At 35.5% G+C, this 22,099-nt stretch overlaps 1 protein-coding gene and 1 pseudogene across 1 annotated transcript; both read left to right on the top strand.

The window, feature by feature from the left end:
• The first annotated feature begins 1,155 nt into the window (after positions 1–1,155).
• Positions 1,156–5,151, top strand: LOC136319708 (olfactory receptor 5B3-like). The gene is made up of 2 exons (XM_066252836.1): positions 1,156–1,244; positions 4,150–5,151. Exon 2 carries the CDS (start codon positions 4,186–4,188, stop codon positions 5,149–5,151), a length of 966 nt encoding a protein of 321 aa, XP_066108933.1. The 5' UTR covers positions 1,156–1,244; positions 4,150–4,185.
• Positions 5,152–8,449: 3,298 nt separating this feature from the next.
• LOC136319707 (olfactory receptor 5B3-like) lies at positions 8,450–17,883 on the top strand (annotated as a pseudogene).
• Positions 17,884–22,099: the final 4,216 nt, after the last annotated feature.

Here is a 22,099-nt window from a genome sequence, read left to right as displayed (position 1 = left end):
ACAGTCAGACAGACTCCCGCATGCACCCGACCAGGATCCACCGGGCACGCCCACCAGGGGGCGATGCTCTGCCCACCAGGGGGAGATGCTCTGCCCCTCCGGGGCATCGCTCTGCTGCGACCAGAGCCACTCTAGCGCCTGGGGCAGAGGCCAAGGAGCCAAGGAGAGGGGGAGGAGTGGAGAAGCAGATGGGTGCTTCTCCTGTGTGCCCTGGCCGGGAATCAAACCCGGGACTTCTGCATGCCAGGCCGACGCTCTACCACTGAGCCAACTGGCCAGGGCCCAAGATATTATTTTTCAATCTTGAAACACTTCCATCACCTATTCTGTGGCTAAAACAACAAAAAGCATAAAAAGAAAAACAGGAAATGTTTTGTCTATATAAACAAATTTTTAGTAATATTTTCTAAATGTCAATAATCACTATAAAGTAAATAATTTAGATATGCTGCTCATGTATGTACAATACACCTAAAAAATGAAGGGGATGACATGATTGCTAAAAATGCATCTTTGTGCTACTCAACAAAACAAGTATGTCCCTGTGTGCAGTTTAATTTCTTCTCCCTTAGGTAAGTAAAAAGAATTGATTGCACTCACAGGGGACCTGTTTTTCTAAGAACAACATGCCTGTACAATTTTCTCCTGGTTCCCATTTATTAGTCTCTGAAATCTCAGTATGACTCCACAAGACACAATTTAAAACGCAGAAAACTCTGAGCATAGCTCAATTAGTCACCATATATTTAAACAAATGTTAATACTTTTAAGTCCACTCTCTGGCTTTTCTTTAAACTACTTGCAGTAATTCTTTAAAGACAGTAAAAGAAAATACTTTACCATAAAAATTCTTTTTAATTATGCAGAAACGATAACCCTTTGCTAAAGACTTTTATAAACCATCATCATTTTCTATTCACATATACAGTACTGGATATTATATGGGAGAGATAATTTTATTATTTTTAAATTGCAGATAACGAGACTTAACTCAGCAGAAGGTAAATAACTTTTTTAAGTACACAGAAAAAAATCCATGGTAGATGAAAGACTTAAACCAAGGCTTCTCAGCTCCATGTTAATGATTTTTTTCACCATCTCTTCACTCTTCTAGAATAGTGGAAACATTTGACTGGTCCATGAGAGACAGTTTCTCCAGAACTATTTACACATTCTTCCAGGGATGAATTTCTAATTTCAGACTCACATTTCAAGATTTCTCTTCACTTATCTCAAGGAACACGGTAAGTTTCTATATTTAATAAGTGGTATTCAAGTGTAAAAACATTTCATTCAGCAGATAAACAATAATATTTATAAAATGTTGTGCTCTTTCCTTCAGAGGATGAGCAAGACCCTAGGCGAAATGAGATAATGCTTTGGTTGAGTAGATGGTCAACGCATTCTGTCCACCGTGTGTGGGCCTGTTCATGAAAGGATCACTGAGATGATGAAACAAGTTGTCTTTAAACTCCAATAGGGTCATCAGGAAAATTTTAAAAATCTTTAGTTTTTTTACAATTTTATTGAAGGTAATAATTTTATTTCTATAAATTTTTAATTAAATTTTTTGGGGTTACATTAATTAATATTATGGCATGGGTTTCAAGTATACCATTCTGATACATCATCTGCATACTGCATTGTGTGTTTACCACCCAAAGTCAAATCTCCTTCCATCACCATATGTTTGCCCCCGTTCACCTTCTACTACCTCCCTCCAAACCTCATTCCCTCTGGAAACCACCATACTGTTATCTGTGTCTATGAGTTTTTGTTTATCTTGTTTGTTCATTTGTTGCTTTCAGTTTTGACTCTATTTTCACTATTAGCTCTCCATAATAAACTCTTTTTATTACTTACATATTCAGAAAATCTAACTGTGGTGATTAAAGGTACAGGTAATAGAATCAATAGGAGAAAGTTTTAAATCTTGAATAAATTCCACTAAGTAGAATTTTAGGAAGGCACATAATCTCTTAAATCCTCCCTTTTCTTAACTGCAAATAAGATTCATGTATCTGTATGTGGATATGTCTACACACTCTCTCTCTCTCTTTCTATCTACCTTCTATCTATCTATTCACCTATAATACATTCATCCATCCATCCTCTATCTTTCTGCCTCTTTCTGTTTATCTGATTGTCTACCTGTCCTTTCTGATCTATGACATAAATTAGCACATAAGCACTGTATTAAAGCTGTTACTAACACCTGGATTTCTGATTTGGGAATATATATATTGCAGATATATAACCTTGGACAAGTTAATACTTCTTTCTGCTCTTCTGTGGATTAATAAATACAGTTAGAAGGTTGACCACATGATCGGTGAAGATGTATCAGCTTCAACAATCTCTAATGCTATAGATAATTTACTTATGTTATATTCCTTTATTCCCATTGTGGCAAGATGAAAAATTATGCTTAAGTATGCCTACATTCTAATTCATCCATAGAACTGGTTATTATGTTCTCTTATGTGGTAAATTGTATAAATGCAGTTAAGTTAAAGATTTTAAGATGGAAATATTACACTAGATTATCCATGTGTAACCAATAAAAACATACCAGACATAATAAAATCTAGCAAATGCAAAACAAAAAAACTGTAGTTTATACTGTTACTTGAATGATGTGTTCACAAATACAAATACTATAAATATCAGATATGTAAAATAATGTGTGGAGGGGCCAAGAGGAAAATGGTAGAAAACAATAGTTTACCAGAAAATGAATGTCTTTCCAAAGACTTCAAATATATATACTTAAATATACATAAATAAATATATAAATTTAAAACATTGTTCTTGCTCATGAACAATTTGTAGGGCTAGAATCAACCTCGCAGACATAAATTTTCTACCTTTAGTCTTAGTGATCCAGCTAAGTAATAACAGGAATGACTGTAATAATGAGACTAAGATAGAAGTGGAATATTTTCAACACAAGCTGAATGTGGATCAAAAAGAAATTAAACAAAAAAAAGTCTTAAAAATCCCTGAGTTCTCATATGAATTGTTGACAAAGCCACTAATATGCTAGAACAGAGTAAGAAATATGGGAAGAAACAAAAGATCTGAGTGGTTATAGTGTGTAAAAATGCAAATCAAAGAGTAAAGCTACCGGACTTCAAAATCCACTCACACCTTGAACCTAACATGTTACCACCTAACATGTCCTAAACCAACAGACATCATCATTTTATTTTAAACATAGCTCTCATCAGAAATTCACTGAGCACCCACATTGTGTAAACTGTCATGATAATTTCATTTAATTTTCACAACATTCTGAAATAGATTCCAATATCACTTTGATGTTGATGGATAAAATGAGGTTCAGGAAACTCAGTTTAGGACCAATGTCACCCACACAGTAAATAGTAGAATTCATACATGAATGCATATGGGCCTCACACCACAACCCATTATTTTACAAACAATTCTATGCCTTTTATTTAGATTTTTTTTTGTTGGCTATATTTGTCTCTAATACTTTAATATATCTCACTGCCTCATTATATGCATACATTTGTGAATGACTCTACTGTGCAACCCAAAGCATTAAACTTGGTGAATGGAGTGAACTACTAAATGTAAATTAAATATAATTAAATTAAAATCACTTCAAATTTATTAGTGATATTTAGTTTGGGAACTATTATGTTTAAGTCTAAAACATGACTCTTAAAAACATGTAAATTTAAATAAATTAATAAATTATGCATATATTTGTTGCCAAGTTACCTCACATATAAATAGACCTAAAAACTAATTAATTTAATAGGGACAATAAGAGTATTGAGTGAATACAGATGAGCACAATAGAAGCGAGGCTATTAGTAATTCAAAACATCTAGTTTGGGAAATTAATTCATTTCTAACACGTGACCTTATTCCTTTGACTTAGTTTACTTTCATACAAAATTAAGAAGTTGAGAAGGTGATTCAGGAAGAACTTTTCTGTACAGAAGCCTATTGCTGTATAGATAAGTTATCCATTAAATTGCATTGTCATTCCCATGCTGTAGAAAAGGAAGATATTGAAAACAAGTTATTGCTAAAATAAAATAATGTTATGCATTTTAATTTCTGTGCAACCCTTCTTTGTTCTTCACTCTGTTCCCTCACTTCTTGTTGCTACAGCTGTCTTGTGAGTACAAATCACACTAAAAATCATCTATGGAGAATCATACAGAAGTGACTTATTTCATCCTGCTAGGACTAACCAATAGCCCAAAACTGCAAGTCCCCCTCTTTACAATGTTCACCCTCATTTACCTCATCACTCTGATTGGGAACCTGGGCATGATCGTGTTGATACTGCTGGACTCTCATCTCCACACTCCTATGTATTTTTTTCTTAGTAACTTGTCTCTGGTGGATTTTTGTTACTCCTCAACTATCACTCCAAAGGTGATGGCTGGGTTTCTAACAGGAAACAAGGTCATCTCCTACAATGCATGTGCCGCTCAGATGTTCTTCTTTGTAGTTTTTGCAACTGCGGAAAATTATCTCTTGGCCTCAATGGCTTATGACCGCTATGCAGCAGTGTGCAAACCCCTACATTACACCACCACCATGACTACAGGTGTGTGTGCATGTCTGACCATAAGTTCATATGTCTGTGGTTTCCTAAATGCTTCTATTAACATTGGAGATACATTCTATCTCTCTTTTTGTACGTCCAATGTGATTCATAATTTTTTCTGTGATATTCCAGCAGTCATGACTCTGACTTGCACTGGGAATCATATTAACGAACTGATTCTCATTCTTATTTCAAGCTTTAATGTCTTTCTTGCACTTTTTGTTATCATTATTTCCTACGTGTTCATATTTATTACCATTTCAAAGATGCACTCCAAAGAGGGATACCAGAAGGCTTTATCTACCTGTGCTTCTCACCTTCTTGCAGTCTCCATATTTTATGGGACTGTCATCATTATGTACTTACAGCCAAGTTCCAGTCATTCCATGGACACAGACAAAATTGCATCTGTGTTCTATACTATGATCATCCCCATGCTGAACCCTATGGTCTACAGCCTGAGGAACAAAGAGGTCAAAAGTGCCTTTAAGAAGATTGTTGAGAAGACAAAATTGTTTCTAGATTTTGTCATAATTCATAGAATTTACAAAAATTGATTTTACCCCTCTTAGATCTGCTCCATGAAATAACTCAAATCTTAATGGCCACTTGCTTTAATAGAACAAACGTTTTGTCTAGTTATTTTTTTTCTTTAGTCGAGAAATAGTTCCAATCATCTAAAATGTAGAAAAAATATATAATAGTGGTCTTCAATGAAGTATATTTAATAATGTGTATGTTTTTGTTAGTACATTTTTTTCTCTGGCTAAATAATTATAACAGCATAATAAATTAGTTCTTCAGTCATTTCTGAGTGATTTGGAAGAAAACATATATGCATGTGAAAGTATTCAAAGGTAAATAATCACATTAGAACTAAAGATCTATGGTTAAGTCATTTTTACCTTAATCTTTTGAGTACCAATTTTTTACATTTTGTTCTAAAAATAGTACTGAAGTTAATAATAATAATACTCATTTTTGACAATAAATATCTTGAAATGCTTAATGCTACTCACTCATTTATATCGATAGTTTAATTAAGCCACATCATGTCTTATCATTCTTCTACCACTCATCCCACTTCCTTTACACTTTTTCTTTTTGTTTTAGTGTTTATTATTGGAAAATTTCAAACATATACAAAAGTAGAGCAAATGGAATGAAGAAATCTCATGTCCTTTCAATCTACTTCAAAATTATCCACTTGTACCAATCTTGTTTCAACCATACCTGCACCCACTCTTTGTTCCTCTCTTCATACTGCTTTTTTTCTTTATTTTTATTTAGAAATTAAATTAAATGGAGTGACATTGGTCAGAGCACATAAGTCTCAAGTATACATCTTCATAGCCTGTGAACTATTCATTGTGTTGTGTGTCCATCACCCAAAGACAAAACACTTTTTTATTAGTAAGTTTTGGGGTTTTTTATTAGTTTCACTAGGGTGACATCAATAAATCAGGGTACATATGTTCAAAGAAAACATGTCCAGGTTATCTTGTCAATCAATTATGTTGCATACCCATCACCCAAAATCAGATTGTCCTCTGTCACCTTCTATCTAGTTTTCTTTGTGACCCTCCCCCTCCCCTTCCCTTCTCCCTCCCCCCCCAACCACCACACTCTTGTCAATGACTCTTAGTCCCATTTTTATGTCCCATCTACATATGAAATAATGCAATTCTTGGGGTTTTTTTATTTACTTATTTCACTCTGTATAATGTTATCAAGATCCCACCATTTTGTTGTAAATGATCCGATGTCATCATTTCTTATGGCTGAGTAGTATTCCATAGTGTATATGTGCCACATCTTCTTTATCCAGTCTTCTATTGAAGGGCTTTTTGGTTCCATGTCTTGGCCACTGTAAACAATGCTGCAATGAACATGGGGCTGCATGTGTCTTTATGTATCAATGTTTCTGAGTTTTGAGGGTATATACCCAGTAGAAGGATTGCTGGGTCATAAGGTAGTTCTATTTTCAGTTTTTTGAGGAACCACCATACTTTCTTCCATAATGGTTGTACTACTTTACAATCCCACCAACAGTGAATGAGGGTTTCTTTTTCTCCACAGCCTCTCCAACATTTGCTATTACCTGTCTTGTTAATAATAGCTAATCTAACAGGTGTGAGGTGGTATCTCATTGCAGTTTAAGACAAAACACTTTTTATCACCACATATTTGTCCCCCCTTAACTCGCCTCCCTTGACCCCCTCCCAATGGCAACCGCTTCACTTTTGTCTGTATCCATGGTTTCTAGCTATATTGAATAGCTCTCACTTTGCCTTTGTCTCAGTTTCTTTGTATCTTCCATTTCCTCTGCACAAAATATTCCCACACTCATTTCAAATTGCTGGTTAAGTGTTACTCAGGGAAGTTGTAGAGACTTGCCATGAACTATTTTATAAAATAGTCACTCCCTCCCATGGATATTTTCCCTAAGCCTGCTCTATTCTTTATAATCATCATCAACATTCAGCTCTTGAATTTACCTATTCGCCTGTTCATCTATATATTTCCCTCAACTTGAATGGAAAGTTTCTTTGAGCATTAACCTAAATTGGTCATTTTTTTAGATATAAAACATTGAGCTTTGACTTAAAAATCTTTTTAATCATTGAAGCAACTCAGAAATTTCATTATATGAGTGAAAGTAAACTACAAAAGTTCTATACAATTCAAGGCAAGGATATCATCAATATTCACTTGATAGTGACTCCAATTTCTTGAAAGAAGTTAGTAGTCTCAATAAATTTTCCAACCTAACATTGAATAATCCTTCCTCTTTGGAAATTCTCCAAACTGTTTGCCTGACTACTTGCACCCAATCAACAACTGACAAAAGTGCCTGAAGACCAGTTAGAATACCTCTATTACTTCCAAAAATTATATCATAATAAATAAAATGCTTGTCACTTGGTATCTATTCATGTTCCTCAATAAACTTACTCTCTTCTCTAACACCCTTGAACTCAAATGAAGATGGTTTCCTTTTTTGTAAGTGTATGAACAAGCCATCTTTGTTAATTTTGTGTGGGACTGAATTTTGTGTTTACAATGCTTCAGAAGTAAAAATAAAGAATAATAAATAAGGAAAAAAGCATTCAAGTGGTTGGAACAAGAGCCCAAGAAAACAGTGGAAAACTGAGTTATGTTTAGAGGGGAAAAAACAGGTCTCATAAAGAAATATCTCCCATCACTAGGTTTGAAGGGCCTTCCTAATGTCAACTCAGTAACATTTCTTAACTGGCTAATGTGCCTTTCATTTCTGCCTGTTATGAATAAGAAGCTTTGTTGTTTTTTTAACTATTTTTACTCTGGTCCAACATTATTTATTTACTGGATGTGCAGTAAGTAAGTTTTCTTTTTGGTTCATAAGTTATTGGGCCTTACCAAGCCATATGTGACTAGATAGAAAGGACCATTTAACCCAGGGGTAGTCAACATTTTATACCTACCACCCACTTTTGTATCTCTGTTAGTAGTAAACTCTTCTAACCACCCACCGGTTCCACAGTAATGGTGATTTATAAAGTAGGGAAGTAACTTTACTTTATAAAATTTATAAAACAGAGTTATAGCAAGTTAAAGCATATAATACTTTTACTTACCAAGTACTTTATGTTGGATTTTCATTGTTTGGCAAAATAAATCTTTATAAAACAACTTACTATAGTTAAATCTATCTTTTTATTTATACTTTGGTTGCTCTGCTACCGCCCACCATGAAAGCTGGAACACCCACTAGTGGGCAGTAAGGACCAGGTTGACTACCACTGGTTTAACCTATTCAACAGCTTGGATATAAAACTTCTACAGTGATAAATTGAAGTTTAGATTGCCTCCACGATGGAGGTGAATAATATGTATGGAAGAACTATAAAACATATATTTGTCTATCAAAATACTACAATGGAAAAGACAGGTTTATTGTTTCCCAAGCTACTTCCTTTTCACTCGTGAGCACATAAATAGGCTCAATTTCTCATCCTTCATGCAGTTAATTGAAACCACGTGATTGTGTTCTTGTCAATTAAATGTAAGTATGAGTCATGTGCCTTCGGGTGTCTCATGAAATATTTCAGGTAATTCTCTGCTCATTCTCATTCTGTCATCAGATGGATAGGGATGATTCAGACCACAAGAAACAGCAAACCACTTAAATAGAAAAAAACTTAGGTCACTAAATCACTGTAAAATTTCCCATAGAACAACTAATTGAACAACATCTATGACCTTAGCACTGAAATATTGGTTTTGGCTTGTATGACACCTATTATTATTTACATTAACTAGTTTAGAAAGTTTCCCATGAATCAATCTATATGTTGTCGGAAGTCAGTAATGAGAAGCTATATAATGAGAAAAACTGTCAAACCACTCCAACACAATTTAATACCACAATGGTTTATTTGTGAATCCTCACCCAACCTCCAAATCATAACTGAAATGGCTGGCACAAATAAAATTAGCACAGGTTTTGGAGACAGGAAATAGCTCAACTTGAGTTTTATTCCAACCAGCTCTTCAATATAGGGTAAGTTAATTAAATGTTCTGAGCTTCAGCTGGGGAAAATAATGCCTACCTCACAAAATTACATACTGAGTAAGCCAAAATACAGAACAGTGGTTAAATAGCATAGATACTCAAAAATTTGGTTTCCCTTTTTCTCCCATCTCATCCCTTATCTTTCTTCCATTTTTTCTTTGTATTTTTACTTTTCTCTCTATAACTATTGAAAAATTTATTAATTATATTGGTTTGTATTTATAGTTACTGTCTACTGAATAACAAGTCCTTTGAGATCAATGATGTCATCTTTTTTAGGTCTGTATTCTCAGAATCTAGTCAAATGTTGATTACATAGAAAAACTCAAGATAGTCTAATGAAACTGTGATTCAGTTAATTGTCAAACTTAGGTTGACTGACTTCCTCAGTATTGACTCTATCACCCATTCCTTCATATTTTGATCAAAATGTATAATTGTATTTACTTTTGGATGTGTTTACTTCTTTTGTTTGTGTTCCCTGGAAAAATAAAAGTTCTATAAATACTGAAAGAATTTCTGATTTGTACTCTAATAAAAACTCATGCCTAGAAAAGAGTTAGGGCTCAGTAAAAGCTTTTAATGAATGAATAAATTAATGGTAAGGAGAATTTAAACAAATGTCTCATTTGTTTGTAAAAAACAGAACACAGACAACAAAACCTGTTAGGTTATTCTACAGTGACAAGTTATACCAAAAAATTCAATTGTTAGTACTGCAAAGATTTTGTATCAATTTCCCATGGCTTCTGTAATAAATTGCCTTACTCTTAAAGGCTTAAAACAACTTGAATTTATTTCTCACAGTTCTGGAAACCAGACATCAGAAATCAGTTTCCCTGGGGTGAAACAATAGTGTGTCTCCAGAAATTCTAGGGGGAATCTACCACTCATATGTTTGCATGTTCAGGCAATGGTCAGCTTTCCTTGGCCCGTAACTATATCAGTCCAATCTCTGCCTTTGTGTTTGCATTAGTTTGTCCTCTTACTGTCTGTCTAATTTCTTCATCCTCTCTCTTTTTTTTTTTTTTTTGTATTTTTCTGAAATTGGAAACGGGGAGGCAGTCAGACAGACTCCTGCATGCGCCACACCAGGATCCACCAGGCATGCCCATCAGGGGGCAATGCTCTGCCCATCTGGGGCGTTGCTCTGTTGCAACCAGGGCCATTCTAGAGCCTGAGGCAGAGGCCATGGAGCCATCCTCAGCGCCCAAGCCAACTCTGCTCCAATGGAGCGTTGGTTGTGGGAGGGGAAGAGAGAGACAGAGAGGAAGGAGAGGGGGAGGGGTGGAGAAGCAGATGGGTGCTTCTCCTGTGTGCCCTGGCTGGGAATCGAACCCGGGACCCCTGCACGCCAGGCCGACGCTTTACCACTGAGCCAACCAGCCAGGGCCTCCTTCATCCTCTCTTTATTAATTTATATGAAATTCATGTAACACAAAATTAACTACTTTAAAGGGTACAATTCAGTAGCATTTAGTACATTCCCAATGTTGTGCAACCATCATAACTATCTAATTTCAAAAGATTTTCCACTTACAAAGAAAACCTTGTACCCATTTAGCAGTAACTCCTCCTTCACCTGGGCCCCCCAATTTGTGGCTAATAATCTGCTATCAGGCTCTGGATTTACTTTTTATGGATATATTCTATAAATGAAATTATATAATATATGACTATAATGAATTGAATGATTGTGTTTCCCCAAATTCATATCTTGAAACTTTACCCCCTAATGTAGTGGTATTAGAAGGTAATTTGGCAGGTAATTATGGTTAGATGAGGTCATGGGAGTGGAGCCCTTGTAAATGAAATGTGGGTCCCTTTAAGAGTTTCCAGAGAGGGCCCTGGCCAGTTGGCTCAGTGGTAGAGTGTCGGCCTGGCGTGCAGGAGTCCTGGGTTCGATTCCCGGCCAGGGCACACAGGAGAAGCGCCCATCTGCTTCTCCACCCCTCCCCCTCTCCTTCCTCTCTGTCTCTCTCTTCCCCTCCCGCAGCTGAGGCTTCATTGGAGCAAAAGTTGGCCAGGGCGCTGAGGATGGCTCCATGGCCTCGCCTCAGGCACTAGAATGGCTCTGGTTGCAACAGAGCGATGCCCCAGATGGGCAGAGCATCACCCCCTGGTGGGTGTGCCAGGTGGATCCCGGTTGGGCGCATGCGGGAGTCTGTCTGACTGCCTCCCCGTTTCCAACTTCAGAAAAATACAAAAAAATAAAATAAAATAAATTAAAAAAAAAAAGAGTTTCCAGAGAGCTTACTTATGCTCTCTGCCACATGAAGATACAATGAGAAGTTAGGCATTGGCAACCAGAAGAGGACTTTCACCAGAACCTGATCATACTGCACCCTGATTTCAGACTTGTAGTATCCAGTACTCTAAAAAATAAATACCTGTTGTTTATTAACCACCCATTTATGGTGTTTTTTGATAGCTGCTTGAACTGACTAACAGTGACAAAGTTTTTATTGAACTTATTGGGATGACATTGGTTAATAAAATTACTGTATATGTTTCAAGTGTACAGTTCTATACTACATCATCTGTATGTTGCAGTGTGTGTTCACCACTCAAAATCAAATCTTCCTTGACCGTATATTTGACCCCCTTTACCCGTTACTATGTCCCCACCCACCTTCTCTCTGGTAAACACCATAATATTATCTGTTTCTATGAGTTTTCATTAATTTTTCTTTTTTGTTCATTTGTTGCTTTCAGTTTTATCTCCCATGTATAAGTAAAATCATATGGTTCTTCACTTTTTAATGTCTGACATATTTTACTTAGCATGATAATCCCAAGATCCAGCCGTGTTGTTGCAAATGGCAATGTTTCATCACTTCTTATGGCTGAATAGTATTCCACTGTATATATGTACCCATCTTCTTTATTCAATCATCTATTCTGGAACACTGAGGTCGCCAGTTTGAAACCCTGCAGTTGTCTAGTCAAGGCACATATGGGAATTGATGCTTCCTGCTCTTCTCCCTTTCTCTCTCTCTCTCTTCTCTAAAATGAATAAATAAATAAGTAAATAATTTTAAAAATATATCCAAAAAGGATAAAATCATCTATTGAAAGACAATTCCGTTGTTTCCATATCTTGACCACTGTGAATAATGCTGCAAAGAACATAGGGGTACATATATCCTTACAAATAAGTGTTTTCAAATTTTTAGGTAAATATCCAGAAGAGGGTTGCTGGTAATATGGTAACTCTATTCTTAATTTTTTGAGGAACCCCCATACTATTTTCCATAGTGGCTAAGACAGTGATGTTTTAAGTTTCACTTCTTTTACTTAGAGTATGTAGGCTGGTTGCCTTATGCCACCTTCCTCTCCTCTTCCAAGTAGTGCACTGATTGGCTGGGGTGTTATGTTATGGAACTCGCAAGGAATCAGACACATCAGATGAAAGTAGTGTAGCAGAGGGCTGAAACTCTTAGGTGGAAGCAGCCCCGAGAAACCGCACCACTGCATATTTATTGAGTTCCGAAAGCCACAGCTCAGCAGATAAAATTAGAAAGCTACAAAAGCCTTTTTTCCCATCCATTTCATCCCCAATCCTGCATGTCTACTGTTTCCTTCATGATCAAGGACACAAGAAGAGTCAGTGTCTCAGAGCTTATCAATCATAAAGCTTATCAATTCCTCCAAGAATCCTGCGCACTTGCATTCAAGTAACCCCAGGCCAGTCTCCTGTTATGGTTAACACATTCCAAGATTTCTTGTCTCCAAGTAACCCCTGCTCTAAAGTTAACTACCGTTTATATTTGTGCAGGGTCTTTTCCCTTCAGTGTTAGATGCACACTCCACTCCTGTTTTTCTTACCTCAGAAGAAGTCTGCCTGTTGTGCACCTTTATCTCACAGAGCCACACAGGCTCCTGCAAATCTTCTGACCTTTTTTAAGACAGCACATTAGAATGCTAGGATGCTAGGTGCAAGCCCCACTTCTCCCCTTTTATCTTGAAATAGAAGTGTAAGGATTGTGAGTCTTCTATTTTTCTGAGAGTCACCCAATACTTTTCCTGGGGCAGAGGGAGGATGCACTGGAATACTGGGAAGCTGAGTGCAAGCTCCATTTTTCCATCTTCTCCCTGAGAAGAATTAATTCTCTCAATCGGGCAGAGCTGGGCAGGCTACTGAAAACCTCACCCCTTTTCTTTGTTCTTACTGCCTTTCAGAGATTCTAACTATATGGGTTGTTTCTGTCTCTCAGTGATGTGCATAAGTAGGTCCCTTGGGTGGTCCCGCACAAGACTGGTGATATCAGATGCATACTGCAGTGTACTTTTTTCTTGAGAAAGAAATCAGAAGCCAAGTGAATGTCTCCTGGTGCTGAGCTGTGTGGCTTAGGGCACGGGCCACTGTCAAGGGGAAAAGAAAACTGCTCTTCCCCTTTCCATAGCAGTTTTCCTCATGTTTGTGCTCCTCTGAGATGTAGCAACTTCTTAACAGGATTCTGAAGTTCCCATAAAATACATATATGGACCCAAATATCTTTGCTTTATTGATGTTTCTGTTGGGAAAAGAGGGCTGGGAATTTTTATTGTGTTATCTTGCTCTGTACAAATTCTTTGTGTTCTGTATAGCAAAACCTTATGAGATTATGATTTATAAATATTTTCTTGCATTTTATGGGTTGTATTTTTACTTTCTTTAAAGTGTCCTTTGATACACAAAAGCTTTTTATTTTCATGAAGTCCAAGTTGTTCATTTCTTTTTTATTTTGTTGCTTCTGTATTGCATATCATACCTAAGAAACTATTCTGAAATTCAAGGTCATGAAATTTTATCCATATGTTTTTTAAAGTATAATATTATTTTAGCTTTCATATTTAGATTTCTCTTCTATTTTGAGCTGATTCATATATATGATATTAATAAAGGGTTCAAATTCATTCTTTTTGTGGTGAAAGAAAACACATGACATTTACCCTCTTTACAAGTTTTTAAGTGTACAGTACAGTATTGTTAACTATAGGCACAATGTTGTAAGCAGCTCTCTAGAACCTTTATATCTTGAATAACTGACACTTTATGCTCCTTGAGCAGTGACTTTCATTTCCCCTCTCCCAAGACCCTGCCAACCACCTATGTCTATGGGTTTGACTGCGTCAGATACTTCATTATAAGTGGATTCATTCAAAATTTGTCCTTTTATGACTTGTTTTTTGCACCAAGCAAAATGTCCTCCAGGGTCATTATGTCGGATACGACAGCATTTTCTTTTTTAAGGATGAATAATATTCCATTATATATGTATATAAATGTAAATAATATTATATATAATGTGTCTATATTGCATTTTCTTTATCTGTTCATCCATTGATGGACATTTAGTTTTTTGTACCTTTGGCTATTTTGAATAATGTTACAATGAATATGAGAGTGCAAATATCTCTTCAAGATTCTGATTTTAATTCTTTAGAATAAAAACCCAGAAGTGGGATTTCTGAAATATATAATAGTTCCTTAAGTTTTTGATCTACATACTGTCTGCTACAGTGGCTGCATCGCCTGACCTGTGGTGGCACAGTGGATGAGGCATCGACCTGGAAATGCTGAGGTCGCTGGTTCGAAACCCTGGGTTTGCCTGGTCAAGGCACATATGGGAGTTGATGCTTCCAGATCCTCCCCCCCTTCTCTCTCTCTGTCTCTCCTCTCTCTGTCTCTCCCTCTCCTCTCTAAAATGAATAAATAAATAAAATTTAAAAAAAATCTATAGTGGCTGCATCATTTCATATTCCCAAATATGCACAAGGGAGCCAATTTTACCGCATCCTCAACAGAACTTACTATTTTCTGTTTTTTTATAATGTTTCTCTTCACCAATATAAGGTAGTATCTAATGGTGGTTTTGATTTGCATTTTCTTGAGGACTAGTGATGCTGAGCATCTTTTTATATATACACCCTGTGTTTTCTTTGGAGAAATATTTATCCAAATACATTGCCCATTTAATTCAGTTTTTCTTTTCTTTTTATTTTGCTATTGTGTTGTAGAACTTTTATATGTATATTTAAGTTATCATCCCTTTATCAGATATAAAGTTTACAATTATTTTCTCTCATTTCAATAGATTGCCTTTTTACTGTGTTGTTTCCTTTGCTCTGTAGAAACTTCTTAGTTTGATGTAATGTCACTTGTCTATTTTTGCTTTTGTTGCCTATGATTTTGGTGTCATATATAAGAAATCATTACCAAGAAGTAAACATAAAATAAAGCCAACATAAAATTTTTTAAACCTTTATAATAACAAATTCTGGCAAAGAAGTGAAGCAGTTGTAATGCATTGCTAGTGGGAATGCAAAATGGTAATGCCAGTTCAGAAAACAATTTGGCTGTTTCCATTCAATTAAACATATACTTGTCTGTCCGAACAAGTATTCCAACATACAAACATTTACCCAGATGAAATCAAAATCTATGTTCATGCAAATAAAAATGAAGCAAATATTTAGATACACTTTAATCTTGACCTCTAGGCAGTGGAATTAACCCAAATATCCTGCAACAGGGACATGAATAAACAATTTGTTGTATTCATATAAAGAAATATCATCCAGCAATTAAAAATTTAGAGGTTATCATCTCATCCTAACCTGAATTCTAACCTTAATATCCTTTCTAAAACTAATCATTCTGCTAACTAACCCCATCTTAGTTATTGTTGTTAATGTATTGTCTCATTTAATTTTCGCAATAATACATTGAGTTAGGCCTCATTGCTATTTTCATTTTGAAAATGAAGAAAATCAGGTTCAAGGACATTAGGTTAAGACCAATGGCTTCTAGATAGTAAAGAGCAAGGTTGATATGCACCTCATCCCAGAACCCAAGCTCGATACTGCATTCTATGTCCTCTATTCAGAATTACATCTGTTGGTTGTACATGCTCCTGCTGTTCTAGTTATCCTACCACATGCACTATGCACAAATCTTTTTGTTACTTCCCTGTAAAACCTCAGACACTGAATTTGGAACACTGGAGACATTGAGTAATTATATATAAATGGAATTAAATTTAATGTGATTTAAATTCAGTGAATTCCCAAGACTAGTGGCCTTAGGAATCACTCTTCTTGTGTACAAAGTTTGGTTGTAGCAGCGATAATTTTGTAAACTTAAATACATTACTCAGCTTCTGTGCTTCATAAGTTAAATAGGGTAACAATCAATCCCATAGGGTTGTTTAGAATACTAAATTAATATACAGGCAAAGTGTCTAGAACAGATCCTGGCACATGAACAACATAGACCTAAACATTGACTAGGTTCAAAAAACTTAATTGACAGGTATATTTATTCAAGACACCTCATATTAATCAAGACATTTTATTTTTTACAGCTTAGTTTTTATAATTTATAAAATTTTTAAAATGAAAGCACTCCATGATAAGTTTTCAGCTTCAATAGTATGTAAACTACATAGATAATTTGTGCCTTATATATAATTTTAAATCTGGACTTTCTTGAAGTATATAATTATTACTATTATCTATGTATAATATTAAATAAATTTTACTTCAGTCTCTTATTTCTCTTTTATTTATCTTTTTTATTGATTGATCTTAGGGAAACAGAGAAAAGAATGGGGAGAGAGACAGAAGCATTAATTTGTTCTTCCCCTCATTTGTGCATTCTTGATATTGCCTGACCAGGAATCAATCCCACAACTTTGGTGTTTTGAAATAATGGTCTAGCCACCTGAGCTAACTGGTCAGGGCCCCTTTATTTCTCATTGCTACAGGCCATCTTGTGATTCCAGAAAGAAACATCCATAGAGAACAACACAGAAGTAACTGAGTTCATCCTCCTCAGACTAATCAATGCCCCAGAACTACAGGTCCCCCTCTTTATAATGTTCACTCTCATATATTTCATCAGTGTAGTTAGAAACATGGGAATGATCCTGTTGATTCTCATTGACTCTCATCTCCACACTCCCATGTACTTTTTCTTAGTAATGTGTCTTTGGTCGACTTTTGTGACTCCACAGCTGTCACTCCCAAAGTCATGGCTGGATTCCTTATAGAAGACAAAGTCATCTCCTACAATGCATGTGCTGCACAAATGTTCTTCTTTGTAGCCTTTGCGACTATGGAAAACTTATTCTTGGCCAAAATGGCATATGACCGCTTTGCAACAGTGTGTCAACCCCTACATTACACAACCATAATGACAACAGGTGTGCGCGCACATCTTACCATAGGCTCCTATATCTATAGTTTTCTGAATGCCTCTGTCGACATTAGGGACACATTCAGCCTCTCTTTCTGTATGTCCAATCTGGTCCATCACTTTTTCTGTGATATTCCAGCTGTCATGGCTCTCTCTTGCTCAAATACACACATAAGTGAGCTGATTCTTGTTTTGTGGCAAGCTTCAACATCCTTTTGCTCTCCTGGTTATCTTGATTTCCTATCTGTTCATATTTGTTACCATCCTGAAGAAGCATTCAGCAGAGGGATATCAGAAGCCTTTGTCCACCTGTGTTTCTCACTTCACTAAAGTCTGTATCTTCTATGGGACTGTCATCTTCATGTACTCCAAACCTGACTCCAGCCATTCCATGGCCTCAGACAAAATTGCATCTGTGTTCTATGCTATGGTTATCCCCATGCTGAACCCCCTGGTATATAGCTTGAGAAACAAGGAGGTCAAAACTGCATTCAAGAGGTTGTAGAGAAAGCAAGATTGTCTCTAGGCTTCATTCACCCTTTAAGGCTGTAGTATCTACAAAGACCTAATTTTATTTCTGTCATATCTTCTCCTTGAAATAACTCACATTCTACAGCCTATACCTTATTTAAATTACTGAAGTGATAATCCCTCACATATGAGGTGATAACCAAACAAATATGAGAAGCAATCAATGAATAACTAAAGTGATGCAACTGTAAGTTGATGCTTCTCATCTCTCTCTCTTCCTCTCTCTCTCTCAAACAAAATTTGGATGAAATATGGCTAGTTTTTAAGTAAAAAGTTAAAATAAATAATGGTAGTATTAGAATATAAACTTATGTCTAACATTTTTTATCTGTCTTATTTAAAAATACTATCCAAAGTGTCCAAAATTAAAAAAACAAACCAAGAAACTATGACCTGAGTTTTTAATTAAAGGTATATGCTTTTGATTGGCATATTTTATTTAGAGTTATATAAATATGGTATTATAAAGAAGTTAATATTTCTGTCTTCAGTCAGGCATTTGTTTGAAAAAGTATGGTCATGTGATAATTTTAAAAAGGAAGAAGACCAAAGTACAAAAAAAGGGGATTGATTGGTAAGAAATAAATTTCTCAATTTATTTTGTTTATGACTACCATCTCAAGTTGTGTTTTAAGAAAAAAAAAATCAAATAATAATGTTATTTTTTTCTTTTCCAGAAATACTATGAAAAGGCTAATGCCACTCATTCAGAGATGCTTCAGTATTAGATGAGTTTTGTCATGTCTTACCTGTCTCCTACTCATTCACTCCACTCCATTCACACTGAGTTCCTGTTTCTCCTGGACAACTCCAAGCATGCTTCTGCCTCAGGATCTTTGTACTTGCTCTACCAATGCTCAGAAAGCTTCCTCGCTGCCTTCATGTCTTTCTTAAATGTTGTCATACCATACTCATCCTAACGCTCAATATACAATGTCTTTCTTTGCACTTTCTGATTTATTCATTATGTCTTGATCAGTACACAACTATTAAACTACAATTACTATTAATTTCTCTGTTTATTTATTTGTTCATCTATCTCGCTACCTAGAAGATATACTACATATAATAAGCATGATTTTACTTCTTTATTAACATATTTCTTCCATTATATCAATTATGATTTGGTTTATACTAATTTCTCAGTAAACACTTGTTAAATTAATGAATCAGTTAATTAATTAAGCCTTGAATCCAGCAGTCTATATACTTGAACCATTAATAATTTAGTTCATTGCCTGTCATATAATTCTTTAGAAAATAATTTTAGAGCAATTTATGAGATGTAACTAATAATAGGTTGAAAAATATTACATCATTCAAATAGTAAGCAAAAGAAAGCAAAAATAGCTATACTAACATCAGAGTTTAAATTTTTTATAAGAACCTTTACATATATAAACAAATTTATTTTTTTAATAATTTTTTATTAATGGTAATGGGATGACATTAATAAATCAGGGTACATATATTCAAAGAAAACATGTCCAGGTTATTTTGTCATTAAATTATGTTGCATACCCCTCGCCCAAAGTCAGATTGTCCTCCGTCACCCTCTATCTAGTTCTCTGTGCCCCTCCCCCTCCCCCTAACTCTCTCCCTCCCTCCCACCCATGTCCTCCCTCCCCCCCCCACCCTTGGTAACCACCACACTCTTGTCCATGTCTCTTAGTCTCATTTTTATGTTCCACCAATGTATGGAATCATGTAGTTCTTGTTTTTTTCTGATTTACTTATTTCACTCCTTATAATGTTATCAAGATCCCACCATTTTGCTGTAAATGATCTGATGTCATCATTTCTTATGGCTGAGTAGTATTCCATAGTGTATATGTGCCACATCTTCTTTATCCAGTCTTCTATTGAAGGGCTTTTTGGTTGTTTCCATGTCTTGGCCACTGTGAACAGTGCTGCAATGACACGGGGCTACATGTGTCTTCACGTATCAATGTTTCTGAGGTTTTGGGGTATATACCCAGTAGAGGGATTGCTGGGTCATAAGGTAGTTCTATTTGCAGGTTTTTGAGGAACCACCATACTTTCCTCCATAATGGTTGTACTACTTTACAGTCCCACCAACAGTGAATGAGGGTTCCTTTTTCTCCACAGCCTCTCCAACATTTGCTATTACCCGTCTTGTTGATAATAGCTAATCTAACAGGGGTGAGGTGGTATCTCATTGTAGTTTTGATTTGCATTTCTCTAATAACTAATGAAGCTGAGCATCTTTTCATATATCTGTTGGCCATTTGTATCTCTTCCTGGGAGAAGTGTCTGTTCATGTCCTCTTCCCATTTTTTTATGGGATTGTTTGTTTGTTTGTTGTTGATTTTTATGAGTTCTTTGTAAATTTTGGATATTAGGCCCTTATCTGAGCTGTTGTTTGAAAATATCATTTCCCATTTAGTTGGCTGTCTGTTTATTTTTATATCAGTTTCTCTTGCTGAGCAAAAACTTTTTATTCTGATGTAGTCCCATTCATTTATCTTTGCCTTCACTTCTCTTGCCATTGGAGTCAAGTTCATAAAATGTTCTTTAAAACCCAGGTCCATGATTTTAGTACCTATGTCTTCTTCTATGTACTTTACTGTTTCAGGTCTTATATTTAGGTCTTTGATCCATTTTGAATTAATTTTAGTACACGGGGACAGGCTGTAGTCGAGTTTCATTCTTTTGCATGTGGCTTTCCAGTTTTCCCAACACCATTTGTTGAAGAGGCTTTCTTTTCTCCATTGTGTGTTGTTGGCCCCTTTATCAAAGATTATTTGACCATATATATGTGGTTTTATTTCTGGGCTTTCTATTCTGTTCCATTGGTCTGAGTGTCTATTTTTCTGCCAATACCATGCTGTTTTGATTATCGTGGCCCTATAATATAGTTTAAAGTCAGGTGTTGTAATGCCCCCAGCTTCATTCTTTTTCCTTAGGATTGTTTTGGCTATTTGGGGTTTTTTATAGTTCCATATAAATCTGATGATTTTTTGTTCCATTTCTTTAAAAAATCTCATAGGGATTTTGATGGGAATTGCATTAAATTTGTATATTGCTTTGGGTAATATGGCCATTTTGATTATATTTATTCTTCCTATCCAAAAACAAGGAATATTTTTCCATCTCATTGTATCTTTTTCGATTTCCCTTAACAATGCTTTGTAATTTTCATTATATAGGTACTTTACATTCTTTGTTATGTTTATTCCTAGGTATTTTATTTTTTTTGTTGTAATCGTGAAGGGGATTATTTTTTTGAGTTCGTTTTCTAATATTTCATTGTTGGCATATAGAAAGGCTATGGACTTTTGTATGTTAATTTTGTATCCTGCGACCTTACTGTATTGGTCTATTGTTTCTAATAATCTTTTTGTGGAGTCCTTCGGGTTTTTGATGTATAGGATCATATCATCAGCAAAAAGTGATACCTTTACTTCTTCTTTTCCGATATGGATGCCTTTTATTTCTTTGTCTTGTCTGATTGCTCTGGCCAGAACTTCTAGCACCACGTTAAATAAGAGTGGAGAGAGTAGACAACCCTGTCTTGTTCCTGATTTAAGGTAGAAAGTCCTCAGTTTTATGCCATTTAATAGGATGTTGGCTGATGGTTTATCATATATGGCCTTTATCATGTTGAGATATTTTCCTTCTATACCCATTTTGTTGAGAGTCTTAAACATAAAATTGTGTTGTATTTTATCAAAAGCCTTTTCTGCATCTATTGATAAGATCATGTGGTTTTTGTTCTTTGTTTCGTTGATATGGTGTATTACGTTAACCGTTTTGCGTATGTTGAACCATCCTTCAGATTCTGGGATGAATCCCACTTAATCATGATGTATTATTTTTTTAATATGTTGTTGTATTCGGTTTGCCAGTATTTTGTTTAGTATTTTAGCATCTGTATTCATTAGAGATATTGGTCTGTAGTTTTCTTTCTTTGTGCCATCCTTGCCAGGTTTTGGTATGAGGGTTATGTTGGCCTCATAAAATGTGTTTGGAAGTATTGCTTCTTCTTCAATTTTTTGGAAGACTTTGAGCAGAATAGGAACCAAGTCTTCTTTGAATGTTTGATAGAATTCACTAGTATAACCATCTAGGCCTGTACTTTCATTCATGGGGAGGTTTTTAATAATTTATTTCTATTTCCTCCCTGCTAATTGGTCTGTTTAGGCTTTCTGCTTCTTCATGACTCAGTCTAGGAAGGTTGTATTGTTCTAGGAATTTATCCATTTCTTCTAGATTG

This window comes from Saccopteryx bilineata, chromosome 1 (assembly GCF_036850765.1).
Source record: "Saccopteryx bilineata isolate mSacBil1 chromosome 1, mSacBil1_pri_phased_curated, whole genome shotgun sequence".
Lineage (NCBI taxonomy): Eukaryota > Metazoa > Chordata > Mammalia > Chiroptera > Emballonuridae > Saccopteryx > Saccopteryx bilineata.
The sequence above is the reverse complement of the archived record's forward strand: the minus strand, read 5'-3'. Positions and strand labels throughout refer to the sequence as shown.